At 36.1% G+C, this 23,150-nt stretch overlaps 1 protein-coding gene across 1 annotated transcript in view; it reads right to left on the reverse strand.

Annotated features, from left to right (window-relative positions):
- Nucleotides 1-377: 377 nt before the first annotated feature.
- The window catches only part of MRPL13 (mitochondrial ribosomal protein L13), a 48,767-nt gene continuing 25,994 nt past the window's right edge, over nucleotides 378-23,150 (reverse strand). The window contains exons 6-7 of the mRNA XM_023224698.1: nucleotides 18,759-18,880; nucleotides 378-658 (exon numbers count right to left, since the gene is read on the reverse strand). Of these exons, the coding sequence (XP_023080466.1) occupies nucleotides 637-658; nucleotides 18,759-18,880 (144 nt within the window). The 3' untranslated portion in view covers nucleotides 378-636. The remainder of the gene's footprint in view (nucleotides 659-18,758; nucleotides 18,881-23,150) is intronic.

Genomic DNA, 23,150 nt, shown 5'->3' on the forward strand with positions numbered 1-23,150 from the left:
AACCCCGTCTGTACTAAAAATACAAAAAATTAGCTGGGCGTGGTGGCAGGCACCTGTAGTCCCAGCCAATTGGGAGGCTGAGGCAGGAGAACAGAGTAACCCTGGGAGGCATAGCTTGCAGTGAGCTGAGATCACGCCACTGCACTCCAGCCTGGGCAACAGAGTGAGACTCTGTCTCAAAAAAAACAACAAAACAAAAACAAAACAAAACAAAACAAAAAAGCCACTGAAATGAAAAGTGAAGGTAGCGCTTGTTCACAAGGGACAAGAAAAGTGACCTGCACCTTGAGAAAATCTGCATGAAGAGGCATTTTTGGAATGTGTAACTGCAATTCTATACGCAGGGTCTGTTTTTTATCATTAAATGCAACACTGAATAGTCAACGAAGTAAGTGATTTTATTATTATCAACTATAACATTCAAATCAGATTACATAAAAATGGTTCCATAAAATAGTATATTTTAATTACAATTTCTTATTGAAGAGTATACCTTCCTGACCTTTCCCCAGTGATTTGGCACATAAAACAGGTGCTGGCCTGTAGCAGTTGTTCTACTCCATCCTGTAGGTTAGAGAAACTCATCAGAAGAGAGTTTCAATCATGTCACTGTTATTTTCTGTAATTCTTATTCTCTTATAGCCGATAATCTTCAGGTCTGAAAGACAAAATCAACATATTTCTTCATGAATCACTATTTCGTTTTCTCCTGACTGATGAAGATTATTTTTCCAATTTAAAATAAAAATAATTGTTCACCAAGAAATAGCTACAAACACTACATCTAAATTTTTGGTGACAAAAAAACCCATTAACATAAAATCTTTATAAAGTAGAAGAGTTAAGTGACAACTCCAAAGTCTTTTTGAAAGTATAAATACAAGCCACCTTATGCCTATATAAGAATGTATTTAGTAACTTAATAACCTGAATTCAATGTCTCTGTTCCATTTTTAAACACTTTTATAAAGTTTTTATTGAAAAAATTACTGTAATTTTTAAGAGTTTAAAAGTCAAAGACACGGATTTATAGAAAAAATGCAAATTTTGAATAAGTGATTTTTCCTATTTATATTATCATATGCTAAATTTAATTTTCATTATGATCCATATACAAAATAAGTATATAAACACCAGTCCTCTAATATTTATTTACAAACATAACTGGTTTTCCTTATTTATGTGATTATAAGATTAATCACACCTGAGAGTTGCTTTCATTAGTAAATTAAAAAAAAATTTTCAGAAGTATTAAATTACAACAATACAGAAAATTAAAAATAGGAAATTATAAAATGCAAACCATTTGTCCTGTTATCTTTTCAAGAGTGTATTTGTAGGTGTTGAGCTTCCATATGGAATTTTCTGAAGGAAGTTAGTAACAAACTAAACAGATATTTTGGCCAAGATGGCTGATTAGAAGCAGCTGTGGTCTGCAGCTCTCCCAGAGAAATGAAAATGGCAAGTGAATTCAGCACCTTCAACTGAAATACCCAGGTTCTCACATTGGGACTGACTAGGCGGACAACTCAATTCATGGAGAAAGAACTAAGGAAATCAGGATGGAGTGATCGCCCACCTGGGAGTGGCATGGAGCCAAAGAAACCCCCACTCTCAGCCAAGGGAAGCAGTGAGTGCTTGTGTGACCCCACCTGGGAAACCACATTTCTCCCACAGATCTTTGCAGCCTGTGGATCGGGAGATACCATCGTGAGCCCACACCAACAGGGCCTTGGGTCCAATACACAGAGCTGTGCAGAGTCTTGGCAGAGCAGTTGCTCAGGCTCACACAGAGACCTAGGAGTTTAACAGATTCCAGCCCCAGGAATCCCCGTAAGGCAGGAGATCCATCTGTAAATTCCCCGAGGAAGGGGGCTGAATCCAGGGAGCCAGTCTTGTTCTGTGGGCCCCACTTCCACGGCACCTCACAAGTTAAGCCTCACTGGATTGGAAATCCAGCCAACCAGTGCAACAGGCTAGAGACCGCCTGAGATGGACAAGTTTCTGTGGGGAGGGGCAGCTGCCAGTTCTGTGGTTAGGTCGACTCAGCCATTCCAGCCTGCCAACTCCAAGGAGTTCACTGGACAAGGAGGAGTCCCCCACAATGCAACACAGCTGCTATGCCAGATCATGGCCACACTGCTTCTTTAACTGGGACCCTAATCCATCCCTCCTCACTGGGTGGGGCCTCCTTGTAGGAATTTCAACAACTCTAGCCAGGGTTATAAGAACAGAACTCTGATCTCTCCCTGGGATGGAGCCCTGGGGAGAGACGGCCCCTGTTTCTGCAGTTCATTTGACACAGTCATCCCAGCCTGCCAGTTCCAGGCAGTCCAGACAAGGAGGAGTCCACCACAATGCAGCACAGCTGCTGTGCCAGACTGTGGCTAGACTTTTTCTTTAAGTGGGACCCCGATCCATCCCTCCTCACCAGTTGCTGCCAGTGAGGACCAGCAACTCCAGGAATTTCAGCAACTCCAGCCAGGGTTATAGAGACAGATCTCTGATGCCTCCCTGGGATGGAGCCCCTGGCAGGAGGGGTGGCCAACATCTAACCAGTTCAGTCGACTCAGCCTTTCCAGCCTGTTGGCTCTGGACAGTTCAAGCAGTCTGGATGGGGATGGGCTCCCCACCACACAGCATACCTGCTCTACCAAAAAGCAGCCACAATGCTTTAAGCAGGTCCCTGATCCTGTTCCTCCTGACTAGGTGAGATCTCCCAACAGGGGTCTCCAGACAACTCCTACAGGAGTGTCTGGGCCAGCAACAGGTCAGTACCCCTCTAGGACGGAGCTCCCAAAGGAAGGAACAGGCTACCGTCGTTGCTGTTTTGCAGGCTTAACTGGTGATACCTCCAAGTAAGGTAAAAACTGAAACAACTAGGGTCTGGAGAGATCCCCCAGCAAACTGCAACAGTCCTATGGAAAAGTGGTCTGACTGTTAATAGAAAAACAACAAACAAAGTAACAACAACATCAACAAAAAAAGACCCCACAAAAACCCCACTGAAAGGTAAGCCACCTCAAAAATCGAAGACAGATAAGCCCACAAAGATGAGAAAGAATCAACGCAAAAACCCTGAAAACTCTAAAAGCCAGAGTGCTGCTTCTCCTCCAAATGACTGCAACACCTCCTCAGCAAAGGCACAAAACTGGGCTGAACTTGAGATGGTTGAACTGACAGAAGTAGGCTTCAGAAGGTGAGTAATAATGAACTTCACTGAGCTAAAGGCACATGCTGTAACTCAATGCAAAGAAGTTAAGAATCATGATAAAACAATACAGGAGCCAACAGCCAGAATAGCCAGTTTAGAGAGGAGCATTACTGATCTGATGGAGGTGAAAAATACAACATGAGAAATACATAATGCAATCACAAGTATCAATGGCAGAATAGACCAAGTATCTTTCTGAAATAAGACAGGCAGACAATTTTATACACACACACACAGAAACACACACACAGAATGAAAAGGAATGAACAAAACCTCCAAGAAATATGGGACTATGTAAAAACCTATGACTAATTGGGGTACCTGAAAAAGGGAGAACAGAACCAAGTTGGAAAACATACTTCGAGATATCATCCAGGAGAACTTCCCCAACCTAGCAAGACAGGCCAAAACTCAAATTCAGGAAATCCAGAGAACCCCAGTAAGGTACTCCATGATAAGAGCAACTTCAAGACACACAATCTTCAGATTCTCCAAGGTCAAAATAAAAGAGAAAATGTTAAGGGCAGCCAGAGAGAAAGGCCAGGTCACCTACGAAGAGAAACCAGTCAGACTAACAGTGGACCTCTCAGTAGAAACCTTACCAGCCAGAAGAGAATGGGGGCCAATATTAAACATTCTTAAAGAAATTCCAACCCAAAATTTCATATCTGACCAAACTAAGCTTCCTAAGTGAAGAAGAAATAAGATCTTTTTCAGATAAACAAATGCTGAGAGAATTCGTCACCACCAGGCCTGCCTTGCAAGAGCTCCTGAAGAAAGCACTAAATATGGAAAGGAACAACCACTACCAGCCATTACAAAAACACACTAAAGTACATAGACCAGTGATGCTATGAAGCAACCAAATAAACAAGTCTGCAAAATAACCATCTAGCATCATGACAGGATCAAATTCACACACAACAATATTAACCTTAAATGTAAATAGGCTAAATGCCCCAATTTAAAGACACAGACTGGCAAACTGGACAAAGAGTTGAGACCCATTGGTATGCTGTCTTTAAGAGACCCATCTCACGAACAAAGACACACATAGGCTCAAAATAAAGGGATGGAGGAAAAATTTACCAAGCAAATGGAAAACAGAAAAAAGCAGGGGTTGCAATCCTAATTTCTTACAAAACAGACTTTAAACCAACCAAAATTTACAAAGACAGAAGGTAAAGGTTCAATTCAACAAGAGTTAACTATCCTAAATATATATGCACCTAATACAGGAGCATCCAGATTCACAAACAAGTTCTTAGAGACCTACAAAGAGACTTAGACTCCTACATGATCATTGTGGGAGACTTTAATTCCCCAATGACAATATTAGACAGATCACTGGGACAGAAAATTAATAAAGATATTCAGGACCTGAACTCAGCTCTGGATCAAACAGACCTGATAGATATCTACAGAACTCTGCACCCCCAAACAACAGAATATACATTCTTCTTGTTGCCACATGGCATTTACTCTAAAACTGATCACAGGAAGGTAAAACATTTCTCAGCAAATGCAAATAACTGAAATCATTACAGTTTCTCAGATCACAGCACAATCAAATTAGAACTCAAGGCTAAGAAATTCACTCAAAAAACTATACAACTACATGAAAACTGAACAATCTGCTCCTGAGTGACTCCTGGGTCAATAATGAAATTAAGGCAGAAATCAAGGAGTTCTTTGAAACTAATGAGAATGAAGAGACAACATACCAGAATCTCTGAGATGCAGCTAAAGCAGTGTTAAGAGGGAAGTTTATAGCACTAAATGCCCACATCAAAAAGCTAAAAAGATCTCAAATTAACAACATGATATCACAACAAAAAGAACTAGAGTACCAAGAGCAAACATAGCTAGCAGAAGACAAGAAATAACCAAGATCAGAGCAGAACTGAAGGAGACAGAGACAAGAAAATCCTTCAAAAAAAAAAAAAAAAAAAAAAAAAATAAAAATCCAAGAGGCGGTGTTTTGGGGAAAAAAAAAAAAAAATAAAATAGGCTGCTAGCTAGACTAATAAAGAAGAAGAGAGAGGAGAATCGACACAATCGGAAATGATAAGGGGGTATCACTACTGATCCCACAGAAATACAAACCATCATTCAAGAATACTACAAACACCTCTATACACATAAACTAGAAAATCTAGAAGAAATGGATAAACTCCTAGACACATCAACCCTCCAAAGACTGAACCAGGAAGAAATTAAATCCCTGAATAGACGCATAATTCTGAAATCAAATCAGTAATAAATAGCTCACCAACCAAAAAAAAAACAAAAAAACAAAAAAACAAAAACCGACGACCAGACAGATTTAGAGCTGAATTTTATCAGAGGTATAAAGAAAAGCTGGTACCATTTCTACAGAAACTATTCTAAAAAATTCAAAAGAAGGGACTCCTCCCTAACCTATTTTATGAGGCCAGCATAATCCTAATACCAAAATCTAGCAGAGGTACAACATAAAGAAAACTTCAGGCCAATATGCCTGAAGAACATCGATGCAAAAATCCTCAATAAAACACTGGCAAACTGAATCCAGCAGCACATCAAAAAGCTTATCCACCACAATCAAGTCAGCTTCATCCCCAGGATGCAAGGTTGGTTCAACATATGCAGATCAATAAATGTAATTCATCAACATAAAAAGAACTAAAGACATAACCACATCATCTCAATAGACACAGAAAAAGCCTTTGATAAAATTCAATATCCTTTCATGTTAAAAACTCTCAATAAACAAGGTATTGAAGGAACATGCCTCAAAATAGTAAGAGCCATATGTGAGAAACTTACAGCCAATACTATACTAAATGGTGAAAAGCTGGAAGCATTACCCTTGAAAACCAGCAAATGACAAGGATGCCTTTTTTCACCACCCCTATTCAACATAGTACTGGAAGCTCTGGTCAGGGCAATCAGGCAAGGGAAAAAATAAAGCGTATTCAAATAGGGAGAGAAGTCAAATTACCTTTGTTTGCAGATGACATGACGCTATATCTAGAAAATCCCATCGTTTCATCCCAAAAGCTTCTTAAGCTGATAAGCAACTTCAGCAAAGCCTCAGGATACAAAATCAATGTGCAAAAATTGCTAGCATTCCTATACACCAACAACAGGCAAGCAAAGAGCCAAATCATAAATCAACTCCCATTCACAATTGCTACAAAAGAATAAAATACCTAGGAATACAGCTAACAAGGGAAATGAAGGACCTCTTCAAGTAGAACTACAAACCACTGCTCAGGAAATCAGAGAGGACACAAACAAATGGAAAAACATTCCATGCTCATGGATAGGAAGAATCAGTATGGTGAAAATGTCCATACTGCCCAAAGTAATTTATAGGTTCAATGCTATTCCCATTAAGCTAACATTGACATTCTTCACAGAATCAGAAGAAACTATTTTAAAATTCATATGGAACCAATAAAAAGCCCAAATAGCCAAGACAATCCTAAGCAAAAACAACAAAGCTGAAGGCACTTCACTACCCAACTTCAAACTATACTACAAGGCTATAGTAACCAAAATCGCATGGTACTGGTACAAGGACAGACACATAGACCAATGGAACAGAACTGAGAACTCAGAAATAAGACTACGTGCCTACAACTATCTGATCTTCGACAGATCTCACAAAAACAAGCAATGGGGAAAGGATTTTCTAATCCATAAATGGTGCTGGGAAAACTGGCTAGCCATATGCAGAAAACTGAAACTGGACCCCATCTTTACAGCTAATACAAAATTTAACTCAAGATGAATTAAAGACTTAAATGTAAAACCCAAAACTATAAAACCCTAGAAGAAAATCTGGGCAATACCATTCAGGACATAGGCATGGGCAGATTTCATGACAAAAATTTCAAAAGCAATTACAACAAAAGCATAAACTGACAAATGGGATGTAATTAAACTAAAGAGCTTCTGCACAGCAAAAGAAACTAGCATCAGAGTCAACAGGCAACTCATAGAATGGGAGAAAATGTTTGTAATCTATCCATCTGACAAAGGTCTAATATCCAGTATCTACAATGAACTGAGGCAAATTTAGAAGAAAAAATAACCCCATTAAAAAGCAGGCAGGCAAAGGACATGAACAAATGTTTCCTAACATGAGGCCAACAAACATGAAAAAAAGCCAACATCATTGATCATTAGAGAAATGCAAATCAAAACCACAAGTGAGATACCATCTCATGCCAGTCAGAATGGAAATTATTAAAAAGTCCAGAAACAACAGATGATGGCAAAGTTGTGGAGAAGGAGAAACTTTTACATTGTTGGTGGGAGGGTTCAACCACTGTGGAAGACAGTGTGGCAATTCCTCAAAGATTTCTAGAGGTAGAAATACCATTTGACCCAGTAATTCCATTACTGGGTATATACCCAAAGGAATATAAATCATTCTATTATAAAGACAAACGCATGTGTATGTTCATTGCAGCACTATTCACAATAGCACAGACATGCAATCAACCCAAATGCCCAGATTGGATAAAGAAAATGTGGTACATATACACCATGGAATACTATGCAGCCATAAAAAGGAATGAGATCATGTTCTTTGCAGGAACATGGATGGAACTTGAAGCCATTATCCTCAGCAAACTAATGCAGGAACAGAAACCCAAACACTGCATGTTCTCACGTATGGGAGCTGAAAGATGAGAATACATGGACACATGGGGTTGAGGGGAACAACGTACACTGGAGCCTGTTAGGAGGGTTTAGGGGAGGGAGAGCATCAGGAAGAATAGCTAATGGATGCTGGAGATTGGTTGATCTGTGCAGCGAACCACCATGGCACATGTTTACCTATGTAACAAACCTGTACAACCTGCACGTGTACCCCGGAACTTAAAATAAATGTTGAAGAAAATAAATAAGTATTTCGAAGACAACTGTAAAAATATGTAATAGTTTGAGTTCCTTTAAACAGTAGACGACTTTGCCCCAAAACAACTTAATCTACTAGTCCCTTTCTATATTTATAAATTTATAAATGTTTTCTGAAACTGAATACTCACAGATACCACATAGCCTACCTCAGAAGACTGACAGTCTACTAGCCAAGTAAAAGAACTCTACAGAATTTTAAATTGTTTATTATTAAACTCTGAGCAACGAAGGCACTGATCTGGGAAACTAGCCATGTATGCTTTGCCATATCAGCCATCTATAACAATAAGAAGATAAACTGCAGAATTTTGTCACTTTGTTTGTGAAATCTCTATCCAAATGTAAAAACTGCATCCAAAGTCTGGGAAATAACAATCTGATGACAGCTACACGCAGCTCCAGAATATACCTTTTTCACCTTTGGTATGTGACTCAATATACTCAAAGCAGATCTTAGTAAAGAGACACCAGTACATTTTAAGAAACAATTTGTTATCCCATCCAGCTGGTTCATATAATTACAAAGGAGGTGGTGGTAACACAATTGGAAAGAAATCTAAGTTAATGTCCCACAAGAAGTCTGCAACTCCACTCAATAGAATTAAATGTGTTTAGTCACAGTCACCAGTTGTTTCCACACAAAAAGGTTTATTTAATTGAAATGAAATGACAATACCACCTTTCAGTGGAATTCAGAAGTAAAACTGAATGGTATAATCCACCACATAAAGGAATGTGGACATTGACCTCAAGGCAATAGAGGGCTAATGAAGCCCAAATTTGTTTCAAGATTTTTTTTTGGAGGAAGTATAAAAATATGGGCTCTGCCAGAACGGTGGCAGTGATGAGAAAAAAGAGAGGTCAGGTTCAGAATTTTGGAAACAAGAGAGTAACAGGTTCGGTTTGGAGGTGGGTGGAATGGGAGAGAGAAGAGGAAAGGAGCCAGGGAGATGGCAGGAAGGAGTTACTAGAAAATTACATTCAGAGATTACTAATTTTCAGGTTGAAGAATGCAGCTATGCTGTTTTTCAGGATAGGGAATGGAGGGTTGATTCTGAATATGATAAAATTTGGACATGGCAGACATGTAGAAATTAGGATTTGGCACTTAGGAAACTTGAGGCAAGAGGGAACAAATTGGAAGGTCTCTAACACAGTTTTCTGCTTTTCTACCCCTCCATGTCATGTGGCCCCACTTAAAAATCTTGAATGACCCTCTCTTGCATTCTCAAAGTTCAAATACTCTAGAATTAAACATATGAGCCTCCACTATGTGGCCCCAGTTAACTTTTCTGAGTTATTCTTTCTACACTCTATTTTCTATAGCCTGGTCCCTCTACACTGCTTGCTATTGCCCAGATACGTACCTGAAATTTCCTCTTTCTCTGCCTGGCAACCATGACTAATCTTTCAAAATCCACCTCAAACGTTACATTTTCTGTCCAGCTCTTCACAACAATTCCTTTCTAACATAGACTGGGCTCCTTTCTCTAGGATTGCCAGAAAGCTTAATGCATACTTCCACTACAATGTTTCTCTAATCATACTGGCTCTTCCTTGTAAATAACAAATGCTGAGTGCTCACTAGGTGTCACAAAGAATAATAAAGACTTCACATGAATTATTTTATCCTCACAACTACTTTGTAAGAAAGACACTGTTAATAATTTCATTTTACAGTGACAAAACTTAGGCTCAGAGCAGCTCCGTAACTTGGCTAAGGATACACAGCTAGGAGGTAGATGGCAGGGATCTGAGTGTAAACAATTTGACTCCAGTGCTTGCAAGCACCATTTTATTCTATATGATGCCTCTTAGGCTGCCAGTCCTCTGAAGGCAGGGCGCTGATATGATTATCTTATACTCCCATCAGCCAGGGCAATGTCCGATACACAGTGGATGCCTGGTATATCTAAACACAGTACAGAGTACAGGGACCCCCTTGAAAATGTCACTTCATGTGCAAATTCATCTTTAAATAATTGGGATATTTTGCAGATGGTTAATTTGCTTCCAAAGGGGGAAAAACAGTATCATGGTCAAAGACTAGATAGTTAAGATAGTGGCACAGCTGGAAACATCAACTCATACTGGAGGCAATTAATGATACATATTTTTCAGGAGGTTCCCCTGTGGGGAAAAGAGAGGTTTTTACACTAAATATGGTTTTACTTCTCTCTGTCTCAAACAGAAATGAAAATATGCATACACACAACTTTTCTGTATTGCTTATTTCTTTCCACTAAAACAAAGAAATTCAAGATACTATAAGAAAGGGGAGGAGAGGGCTATTTATGTCTGTTTTTCTCAAACCTCAGCAGGCATACAAATTGCTTGGATTCTTATGAGAATGCAGCTTCTGACTTCACTTACTCTGTGGAGGGGCTCACGATTCGGCAATCCTAACAAGCTCCCACCTGATGCACTGCTGGTTTATGGACCACATTCTAATTAGCATGGCTTCCCCGTAGACCAAAGACAGAGCTATTTATAAGACAGAGGAGCACCTTCAGTAAGAAATTACTAACACTATCTAACAGAAGGTAACACACATACTTCTTCCTAAACTAGAGATGACTCCATTTCATACACAGTATTTTTCCTGGTTCTTTTCTCCCAAATTGTAGTTCAAGTAGCTTTAGTACTCAGCAAATGTATTTAGATTCTTTAAAAGTTGGTAACCCACATATGGTAACATTATGCAAACTAGAATTGAATTCTCAGATTATGTTGCTTACATATTTTTCCTATTTTGTGCTAAGATGACCTAATCTCCTCACTAGATTAAATAGTTTTTAAAAACAAGAAGTGTGGTATCTAGCACATTACTTTTCATATTATGAATGCTTAAATATTTGAAACTTAAATGAAATGGCTTAATCTTTTAAAAGAGGGATGATAGGTGAATGTATATTGTACATTAGCCCTACTTCTTTGTCACTGTTTCATTGGAAATAACAAATTTATGTAGTTTTAAAATGTACATTAATGTTACATAAGGTTAATATATTTATAAATAATAACAGTATTCTAAATAATCACAGGAAATCTTTAGAGGGATATTTCAAATGCCATTTCTGAAAGCTAACACCTGTCAATTAATTTTTCATATAAATTATACAAATTTACTCCTTGACAGAAATATAAGTTGTATGTTAATGAAATTGCCATGATCGTTCTTTAGATATGTAATACAAAGTATCCAAAATTGGCTATTAGAGCTGCACTAAAGCAAGGCCTGTTAAGAAAAATGTCTATTTTACGTATAGTTAAACAAGATTTAAGTAAGCAGCAAAACCCAAAACATGAATTTATCACACTTCATGAACTAACATCATTTCCCTTTCAGGGAGGATATGATTCCATTCATGCATTCATTCATTCAACAGATTGACTGGTCAGGTCTTTCTGTGGGCACTGGGAATAAAGTAGTCAGCAGGACCAAGTCCTCATCTTTATAAAGCAGCTTCTAACAGTGGATTATATGTGTGTGCGTGTGTGTATGTGTGTGTATAATTGTTATCTAATAAAGCTATGATATATATTTTATATATAATTTATATATAGTATACTTATATATAAAATATATATGAAACATACACAAGTTTTGACCTTTGAAGTGAAAGCTGAAAGTTTTAAACTTTCATTTATGTGCTTGGAATGTACTTTGGAGATTATTGAATCATCTAAGAAATAGCTAACATAAAACTTTAATTCATTCTCTAAATTGTATGACACTTTCCACAGCTATCAAATGTTCTGTAATAACTATTTTGCAGATAATACTTGTCACTAGCAAAAACTGCCTTTAAACAACGTAATTTCTGAAAATAGTATTACTTTTTTTTGAGTGAGAAAACAGAACTTTAAAAAGGCCCGTCTGAGTTGTAGAAAATTCTCTATGGTTCTTGTGACTGCCCAAAAACAGTTAAAGTCACACTACATGCCACATCATTCTGTTTCCTATAGCAAATTCTTTACCATACGCATGCCTATGCAAAACACTGCCTGCTACTCATTAGATGAAACAAGCAAATTACCGCTACTTATTAAGATGAAATAAGCACATATCAAAAAAGCAGAGATTCAAATTCAGAATTCAGTAATGACAGAGGTCAAAACATTTATATTATCCTGAAAATGGAGTAATTTCTATAGAAGAATTTACCTCTTAACATTAGGAAAAAACTTTTTGGAGATTTTAGTTTGTATTATAAAATGGTAAGAAAAATTTACTTGGTTGTGAATAAAACAAAACATCAAGTTATAAAGCACATGGCTTATGCTACAGTAAGATTAGTGACACTTAATATTATTGGTCCTACTAAGAATAATTTATTTTTGAAGTAAAAAAAAAATTCCATTTCAGCTGTAAGTCTAGGAAATTGAGCGTAGCTAAAGTGTAATCTCAAAAATATATTTTTTCTTCATTAAGTTTTATGTCTTTTCACTCTGAAATAATTATTTCTTAGTATAATGCTTACTCTATGAAACATTTAAAAGACTAAAATATTTGGATGGTGAACTAATCTTAAAAGCAATAAAAGGTCAGTTTGAGTTTTAAGTCATTTCCATTGTATGAATGAAATTATTTAGAATAAACCATTTCAGGAAATCTGGTGACATCACATATTCTTTAAGGATGTTACCTATACTGAGAGGTAAAGTAATGGTGCCTTAACACTCATTTTCCTAGGCACTGTAGCACCATCCTGATCAGAAAAAGCTCAACATACATTAAAAAAAATTTTTTTAATCTCTCCTTGATTGTTCTTTTGTGTTTCTTCCCTTTCAGATACAAACCTACAGATCAACATGCTTTTAAATAAACTAAACCTGTTAGATTGTTGAAAATTTTTGCCAAATGATTTTTTCAATTAAAATGAACAGAAATTGCCATTACATTCAACTACACTATTCTAGTCAAAATCTGTATCAGCTAGGACTTATAAATGATTTGGTTTTTGTTGTTTAAATAGAGAATACTTTTTTATTTTAATAGCCAGTCCTAATCTGTTCATATCCAAAGAACAGTACAGCTTAGAATGCCTATTTGAGCAAAACTCAGGACTGGAGAGACTGAAGTCTATCACTGAAGTCAATACTGAGCTGGTTGAAATGGGTAGGAAAGTTGGAAAGTAACCTTAGTCCACAAGTCCAGCAAGTAACTTCTGACTGTGAAGAGCAGCAAATTAAGTTAAATCGTGTGGAGAAAATGCCACATGACTAGACTAGCATAAAATTATGGAAAATCTTAAAGCTGTCCAGATCCCAGCAACTTACAGGATTAGAAAAGGTAAAAATCTTTCTACACTGTCTTTGAGTCTCTGATCTGGAGCATATTTTATAAAGGCATAGGTAAAAGTAATTTTTTCCTGAGTATTAAGTAAATCTGAAAATGGGTAGTTTTTAGGATTAATAGCTTTTATATCGAGAATATGCACTAAGCTTAAATTCTTGCTCTGTTCTAGAGCTATAGACTGAACAGGATGCTCACCAATGCAGTGCTAATGTTCCCAGCATCTGGAATCCAGCTTTTCTTTTACAGAGCTGAATGGATTACATATTGAACTCCCTAATCCTCATCCAACTTTCAGAAGAGACAATTTTGCATCAGTAATGGTTGTCCTCATACTTCGTCTTCATCCTTACCACCCATCTCTCCTTTGCAGGCACATTTCTAACAGCACACTCTGTAGAGTATTGAAACACCAGGAACACAGGTTGTTATTATAAAAACCTGTTTTCAAGCATGTATTGATGCTGAAGCTTTCCATGGTTAGCTTTTCTACAAAGGAGAGTTTTGCTTTAAAAAAGCACTTCTTACTGAATTAACATGTAAGGAAAAATACTACAAAGCAATTCAAGTTGAATGTTTTCACATGCCTAGTTTTCCCTAGGAAAAGCTCTCCTACATCATTTTGCAAAAATTGAAAATAAAGTTTAAAATGATCCAAGTTTTATTTGTAGACTATTCCATTACAATGAGCATGATTAATTTCCATGATTATTGGGGTTGTGAAATGTGCTGGCAAAACTGCAATAATCATGTAAGTAATTATTGATAGTATTAAAATAAATTGACCATTTTAAAGCTACAATCTCAAGCAACAGAATTGTGAAGAAAAGATGGTGCTATTTTTTTCCTTTAAAGAAAAAAGAAAAACAAAATTTAAGTGTAAACCCCACAGTCACCATTTGCACATTGCAAATACATATCTGCTTTGTACCATCAAGAAATATAAAATATAACTTCATAACATTTTCACAAAATTTATGTATCCACGATTTATGTAAAATATAATACACCAAGTATATCCACTAGTAAAATATAATACACCAAGTATATCCACTAACTTAAGAAGTGAGATGAACAGGCAATAGTACCCATAGTATATATAAAATGGCTTTTAGTTTTCAAAAAGTATAGTTTTGTCATAAATATCAATTTCATTCCCTATCTTCTACCATAGCTTAAAAATGACAATAACTAATGACTAAACTAATAACTAGCAAAAGAAAACCTAATGATGCTGAAACTAGGCCTGAAAGAATCTTTGTAGGTGATTTAAATAATGTAAATAAAATCCCAACAATGCTAGCCTTTAATTAGGATTAAAGCAATTTTGTCAATCATCTACTGGGTTCAAAGTTCTTTGATAATTGTTTCTGCTGCTCAGAAGCTTTTAGTCTCTAATAGAAAAGTTAATAAACTTATATTTAACCAAATATTTATAACAGTTCAAATTATAAGATGTACATTTTAATATTATAAACATATTTTAAGTATTATTACTAGGGAAGCAAACACCAAAGCAAGCTATTTTTGTGGCTCTTTACTTGTGGCCCAATGCAGGTACATCTGTTTGTCAAGTCTCTGCAGATTCGCCATCAGATCTATCTTAAACAGATTCCAGTTACTACATTCCAAAGGAAGATAATATTCTTGGCTTAGCTATGTTGGGCAAAACAAAAGCATATCTTAAGCAAGGTCTTCCTCCAAAAGGAGCAAAAAATTTTTTTCTAATAAAGGCAATCCTTCCAATAATAAAAACCTCATGTTCCATGAATTGAACTGCATGGCATATCAAATATTTTAATTCCAATTCTAAAGTATGTAATATTTAATAGTAGAACTTTATAAAATGGCATAGTCCAATAACTAAAATAGCATAGTCCAATAATGTAGACACTAGCCATATGAAGCTAGGGTAATTTTATTTACTAACATGTAATTTTATTTACTAAAATTACATCAAATAAAAATTTCAGTTCCTCAGTCACATTAGCCACAGTGCAAGGCCTCAAGAGCTACTACACGTCAACAGTAGCTAATGTATTTGAAGCTCAAATAGAGAGTTACCTCCTTCCCTTCATCCCTCCCTCCTTGCTTCCTTCTCTTTTATTTTTTTGAGACGGAGTTTTGCTCTTGTTGCGCAGGCTGGAGTGCAATGGCGCGATCTCGGCTCACTGCAACCGCCGCCTCCCGGGTTCAAGCAATTCTCCTGCTTCAACCTCCAGAGTAGCTGGGATTACAGGTGCCCACCACCATATCCGGCTACTTTTTATTTTATATTTTTATTAGAGACATGGTTTCACCATGTTGGCCAGGCTGGTCTCAAACTCCCAACCTCAGGTGATCCACCCACTTCAGCCTATCAAAGTGCAGGATTACAGGCATGAGCCACAGCGCCAGGCTTCCCTCTCCTTCTCCTCCCTCTCCCACTCCCTCCCCCTCTCTCTTCTTCCTCTCTCTCAGCAGGTCTTGCTCTGTTGTCCAGGCTGGAGCGCGGAGGCATGATCATGGCTCACTGCAGCCACAACCTCCTGGGCTCAAGGGATCCTCCTGCCTCAAGCCTCCCAAGTAGCTGCGACTACAGGTATGTGCCAACACACCTGGCTAATTTTTTTGTTTTCTGTTTTTGTAGAGACAGGGTCTTGCCATCTTGCCCAGGCCAGTCTTGAACTCCTGGACTCAAGAGGTCCTCCTGCCTTGGCCTCCCAAAGTGCTCGGATTATAGGCTGAGAGTTTTTTTCATCATTGCAGAAAGTTCTACTCAAGAGCCTTGAAGTAAATGATCATCTATTTCTTAGACAAACTTGACTATTTTTTTTTCTAGTCACATGCTTTTCATATAATAAAGACTAACTGGACTTGATGTCACCTCAAATGTGCAGGGAGAAAGAAATATAGAATGATTTATATTAAATGACTAGTACACCTATACTATCCGTACGTTTCAGTAAACATATACTTATTACTTTGACAATACAAGTTAACATATGTATGTGACTATTTATGAGGAAAAATCACAACTTTAATAAAGCATAAGGGAAAACTTGTTGTCTAATGCATATTCCTGCCTCAGGGAAATCTGGAATGAAGACAGAGGGCAGGAAAATCCATTCCCAGAGTAGTAACTAAAAATGCATCAAGTGGCTCTAAGTTTCTCTAAGTCTCCTTAAAAATAGCTATAGAAAAGCCCTTTCTAATTCTATTAATAAAATGAAGGCACTCAGGCACCTTCTAATTTGTTTCAAAAGAATGCAGAAATCACTCGGCAAAATGAGAATTTTGGTCAGTACTCTGACTATAATAACACTAAATATAACTTGTGAATTGTTATTATATTACTGTGGTGCCAGTTTAACTGATTTAGAATACACTTTAGAATATTCATGAAATATGACTTCAAGTGTATAATATGTATTTGCACATACATGATTTAACAGCACCTTCGTTATTTCTAATTTAAAAGAAAAGAGTACCACAGCCGTCTTGGTCAGGAATATAAATTCATTTGTGATGGTGTTTGTGTAAGAAAATCAGATATATATTTACAGAACTTGTTATAAGAAGGTAACCTGTCAAAACTTCAAGGACAACTTAAAATGTTTTTAGTATATAACTTACCAAAGCTGAATATTTTCAAACTACATCAACTTAAGTACATTTACAATAAAATTCTACACTAGCAAGCATGTTAAAATGGTATAGAATTTGCAATAGCAAAAAAATTCTCCTATTAAAAACTTAGCACTTTAAGTGTGCTAAGTTGCTCACTTATTCCTTCTAGCAATTCTCAGAAGTATGGACTGGCTCTAATTTACAACTGAAGAAACTGAGTTAAGATGAAGAAACTAAGGCTCAAAATGACAGATGACTTAAGGTTATAGAGTCAGCTGCTATAGAGGCAAGATTTGAACCTTTGTTTGGATTTTTCTAAAACTTCATTAAGCTATTCATGACAATTTCACAATTAATTTTTAGGGACAGAGTTCATGTCTTCATTCTTCCAAAAACACTCACTGAGTACCCATTATGTGCCAAGTACTATTTCTAAATGTTTCTAAGTATTTCTATGATGTAAATGTTGAACCAATGTCCCTGCCCCCTTGAAGCTGACATGCCAATGTAAGAAGGGGCATTCCAGCAGAGTAAGGAGCATGACACAGCAGCTAGTCACTCAGGCTTGAATCCCTAAACTACCATTTACAACTATGTGATATTAGTCAAGTTACTTTATCTCTCTGTGACATTTTCTCATTTAAAAAATAAGAATAAAAATTGTACTGACTCACTAGATCGCTCTGAGGATTAGTAGATTAATACACTTAAAGCATACAATAAATGCTTTATTAGTGCTTGCTATTTTTATTATTGCCATGAGTGTAGGGAGACAAATAATAAACACACATATAAATAAAAGTACTGTAGATAGTGATAAATGCTGTGAAAAAAATGAAAAGTGGTCTTTGCTTCATATTTTCTAGAGATTCTTTCCTGAAGTCACTTATAAAAGCTGATAGAAAAAATCTGTCTTAATTAATTTGTTCAAAAAATACTGGCTGAGTGTCTACTTAATTTGTCTAGCACCATGCTCAGTGCTAAATAAGACAAACATGTAGCTCCCTCATGAAGTCTAGCAAGAAAGACAGATAGTAAACAGATAATCACACAAATATATAATTAAATTAGAGTAAATCAGTAAATGGAAGTGTACGATGAGAACCCATAATGAGAGCCTAACCAGGTTCAATGATTACAGGAAGAACTGCCTGAGGAAGTTACACTTAAATGGTTCATCATCTGGAGAGCCCTGGCAAAAAAGCCTACAAACAACTAGATGGGAGAAAGAATCTTAGCAGCTTTATGGCCTTAGGTAGAGGAAACTGTACAGAGGAGAGCAAAAAGTATTTTTTTTTTTTTTCTTTTTGGACCAAGACAGCAAGTATCCAAAATTAATGACTTTTCATTAGATAATAGTTTTAGCTTATGAAACAATGTGGAAATCTGAGAATCCTTACATTTCAGATTAATAACAATTCATATATCATTCCTGAAGACTACCATCAGTCCAAGGAAGGTCAACCCAAACAAAATATTTGATAATTATAGGAACCTATGAACATCTTTGCACTTACCTAGCAAGGTCTTAATGCTTAAAAATTTTTGGTTCTAATATCTACATCTAGAGTTTATTTGTAGGTAGTAGCTGCTGAGTTCCCAAGGGAGCAAAAAAATGAGTTTACTTTTCCTGCCCTCAAGGATCTTATTTAATCATATGGTTGAAGAAACAGAGAATATCAAAAGAGAAAAAAAGACAAGAAGAAAGGAAACACTTACGGAGTCCACAATCTTGGGAAGGCATCTATTTCTTCTTGTGTGTACTCATCTAGACGTTTAGGTACTTTTCGTGGTTGAGGAAGCTCCTCCACCAAATTCTTAAGAATATCTTCTGGAATATCCTACATTAAAAAAAAAAATAGACTTAATTTTCTTAAAATAACTTCCTTAGCAATAAATTACTAATACTTAGTGTGTAAAAAAGCAAAAGAATGTTCACAGAATAAGGAAAACATAAAATCTTTAAAATAAAAACCTTATAAAAATTCCCCAAAAGTACATTAGATTAATACGAGTAATCCCATTATAATAAGACACCTATTTTTAAAAATGTGCTGTTTATTTCCCTCTTTTCAACTGCAAAAAGACACTGCCGTGGCTCATTCTCATGCTTTCTCTTCTGATGAGTCTATGTACTGGGTCTACCGGGTCTAGTGCCACTACCTTTCAATCCGTGCTCCAACTGTGGCCAGAAAAAAAAATTGAAAATGAAAATCTTTGAGTCATTTATTTATCTCAGAAACATTTATTGAACTTCTAAGAACCAAACATTGGGCTAGGTGCTGGCCATATAAAGGAAAATAAAAAGATCATGCCTTCTAAAGGCTTATAATTTTTAAAAAGTCACCTCTCAGCTTGAAATTTTTCAGGATAAAGCTTTAACTCCTTTGCTAAACTTGCTTAGCTAGACAGTGTCCTTACCACTAGTCCACCTCTTCAACGTCACTTCTCCACAGACACATCCATGGTTTCTGACTAATCAACCTCCTCACCTTTCATGTGTTGCTCTAGACTCAAATCATGATATCTTTATTAATCGTATTCCCTTGACCAGGACTCCTTTCCCCCTATTATGTATCCAATGTTCAGAAAAACGATGATAAGAGTTGGAAGATTGACCTGCCAACAGTAGACAGAATGAACTGCAGTGGAGAAAAGCTGGAGACAAGAACAATTAAGTGGCTGTTTCAGTAATCAAGGTAAGATTTTTTTAAAGTTTGAATTTAGATACTGAAAAGCATACTAAAGTGTAAAGCACATATTTAAGACGTTTTAAAAGAAGAAAGCATTGGAATTAGACTAAGGAGGAAAAAAAAAATGAAGAGTGTGGGTAACCAAAAGAATGAACATTTATATTGTACTCATGACACAGAAATAAGGCAGCTGGGAGAATGAACTATATTGTGAGACTGGATGACAAATTAATTTTGGGAACTCTATTTAAATAATGGTATCAATATGGAAGTGTCTTATAGGCATTCTTATAAGGAGAGTAGATATAATTCCCTCTTCTCATTATAGTATGCGCACAGGAATTTTCGATAAAAGGATTATCACACTGTAAATTACAGCTCTCTGCCGAGAGCACTATTACAAGTGGGAATCCAATATCTGGCCAAGGACATGGCATCAAATAAGGCATCGTTTTGACCAATTCTTAAGACATGTTGTCTTAAGACATATTGTCTTAAGAATCAGGATAAAATTTTATAATAACTTTAGGATCACAGAGCTCTACTGTCCTGTAAGCTTGTTCTAAAACGCAATATAACAAAATATTTATAATATTTTAAGCAATTTAAATGAATTTTAAAAATTGTGGTTTGGATAGGCTGGGTCACTATCAACATATACAAAACACAACAGATACTACTGATAATGTGCTTCTTCACTGAAAAGCATTTAACAATATTTAACATCCTCTCCCCTATTGTTATCACTTCCTCAGTATATTCAAATCTGTGCAATAATTACAGAGTCAGGGCAAGCAGAGGATGCCTGGACAGAGAAAAGATTGTTGGTGACACTTATTTTTTACTTATTGAAGGAGCCTACTTGTCAGATATTTCCAAAGATGTATAAATATTTCATACTTCTTTGGAAAGCCAGTAAAAAATTCCCTAGATCAGTTGTAAAGACAATTTCAAAAAGCTGCTAAGTGCTCACTCAGCATAGCGCACGTGGAACATAGTGGGTTCCTAGCAAATGTTTGCTGAATGGAATAGAATTTTGAATAGAATGAGCCAAATTTATTTACTATTAGAGGATTTTGCTAAATGTTTAAAATCAATGCAAAATGAGGAATCAAAGTTTTGATTAGGCATTACACATGAAACCAGGAAGAGGGAGAAGTATCTCCTTTAATGTGTATACAGAGAAGGTAACCCATGAACACTAACTGAAGGTGTTTATGGAGATTTAAGAGTTCTCTTCACAGAGAGGTGGTTAACCTAAGGGGAAATGAGGAAAAGAACAAGAGCAACAAACAGAAACGGGTCAAGTGATCACTTTTTTTTGCAACTTTTTACTTTAGAAAAATTTAAATTTACAGAAAAGTTGTGACAATATAATGAACATTAATCTAATCTTTACCTAAGTTCCCCAACTGTTAACAGGACATGTTTGCTTTCTCTTTTGGTCTGTCTATACACAAACGCTTTTTGGATGAACCATTTTAGAGTAATTTGCAAATACTTCAAACTAAATATTTCAGCATGTATCTCCTAAAGATAGTCTCCTATACAACCACATTAAATTTAATGTTCAGGAAAATTAACATCAATGAAATACTTTTTATCTAATATACGTACATATTCAAATTTCCCAAATTGGTCTCATATTGTCAAATGTAACTTTTCCCAATTCAGGATCAGGTCAAGAATCACATGCTGCATTTAGTTACTATATTATGTTGTTTACTCTGTAGTCTAGTCTCCTTTAATCATAAGTTTCCTTGCCTTTTCTTTAATATTTTCAAGGGTCCAGGCCAGTTATGTTGCAGAATTTCCTTTTATTTGGATTTATATACTGTTTTCCCATGATTACATTCAGGTTAAGCATTACTGACAAGAGGCTATGTAGTTCATGTTGAGTGTTCAGTGCTTCACAGCAGGAGGCACCTGATGTCAGGTTCTCCCACAGTGACCAAAGATTTGATCTCTTGGTTATGGTGGTGTCCACCAGACTTTATTAATGTAAAAGCAATGGGAAGATTCCCATCACAAATAATTGAAAAGATTCCCTTTACAAATAATGAATACTCTGTAGTGTGTTACTTGGAAACTATAAATATCCTGCTCCACAATAACCTTTTACCCAGTGGCCACAGAATATGCTGGTGATGGTGGCTTTTCTAGTTCAGTATTCCTTCTACATTTTTTATATGATATTCTTCTATAGAGGGCTTTTCTATCCTCAGAAAGAAGGGACATTATAATAAATTAAAAATAATTTTTGGATGGTCATTGTAGCTGTATAGATTTTTGTTTCCTTATTCAAGGTAATACCTTATTATTACCATGTGTTTTGAGGTTCACACAGTTCCATATTTGGTCAGTGGGCACCACCTAAAGCTGGCTCCATGTTCTCTTGATATTGCTCCATGAGTTTTTGAGTACTGCCTTATTTTCTGTTACTTTTTATTATGTCACTATTATAAATCATGCAGAAATACTAGTCTTGTGCATGTGTATACCCCTAACAATTTAGTTCATTCTTTGCTCCAGATCGTGAATCAATCAGTTCTCCAAGAACTAAGTTCCTTTTGGTAGGGAATAGCATGTGGAAAACAAGATTTGGGAACTAGTTGTGCTCACCTCTACTGGTGCTGTCATTTTATTTTTCTAATATATAAAATTTTAACATGATTAACATAAAAAACAAATTTAAAAGACAGTCTCCGAAAAAAATCTCATTCTTTCCCTATCCCTTTGTACCCATAGTCTAGTAGTTGCCAACTTTCTCTTCTGGTGCTTCTTTATGCAAAAAGTAGTGCACATAAATATATGCTTGTGTGTATGTAAACACACATATGTATATACGCATACAAATGTAGTATGCCATCTACATTCTTTTTTACCTTGTTTGTTTTCACTTAACAATATATCCTGGAAAGCACAACTTACCAAGTCACAAAAATATGTGTCATTCTTTTTTTAAAAAATTGCACGATACTCGACAATTTACTTCCTATGAATAAGCATTTTTTTTTATTGTACGATTATGAATACAGTGAAAATAATCACGTGCATGTGTATCTTCAAGGTGTATTTTTATAAATGAGACTGCTGGATCAAGGATCAATCTCCTGATGTATGTATTTTCGTTAAATGTTACCTAATTAATTCCCAGGATTCCAGATGAGATGCACCATGTTGTGCTACCACCAACAATGTATGAGTGTGCCTGTTTCCCCCATGGGCTTGATAAAATGTACTGTCAAGCTTCTGAATACTTATCAATTCATTTTTGGGAACTAGGCCCATTTATATTCTGAAATGAAGTAATTTCCTATTTAACTGAACTACCATGAATACTTAAAATATCTACACTCAAACTTACTTTGTAAATGAAATATTATTTTTGTGTCTTTTAGAAATTATGGTTTCTAAA

The sequence above is a fragment of the Piliocolobus tephrosceles genome, chromosome 7 (assembly GCF_002776525.5).
Source record: "Piliocolobus tephrosceles isolate RC106 chromosome 7, ASM277652v3, whole genome shotgun sequence".
Lineage (NCBI taxonomy): Eukaryota > Metazoa > Chordata > Mammalia > Primates > Cercopithecidae > Piliocolobus > Piliocolobus tephrosceles.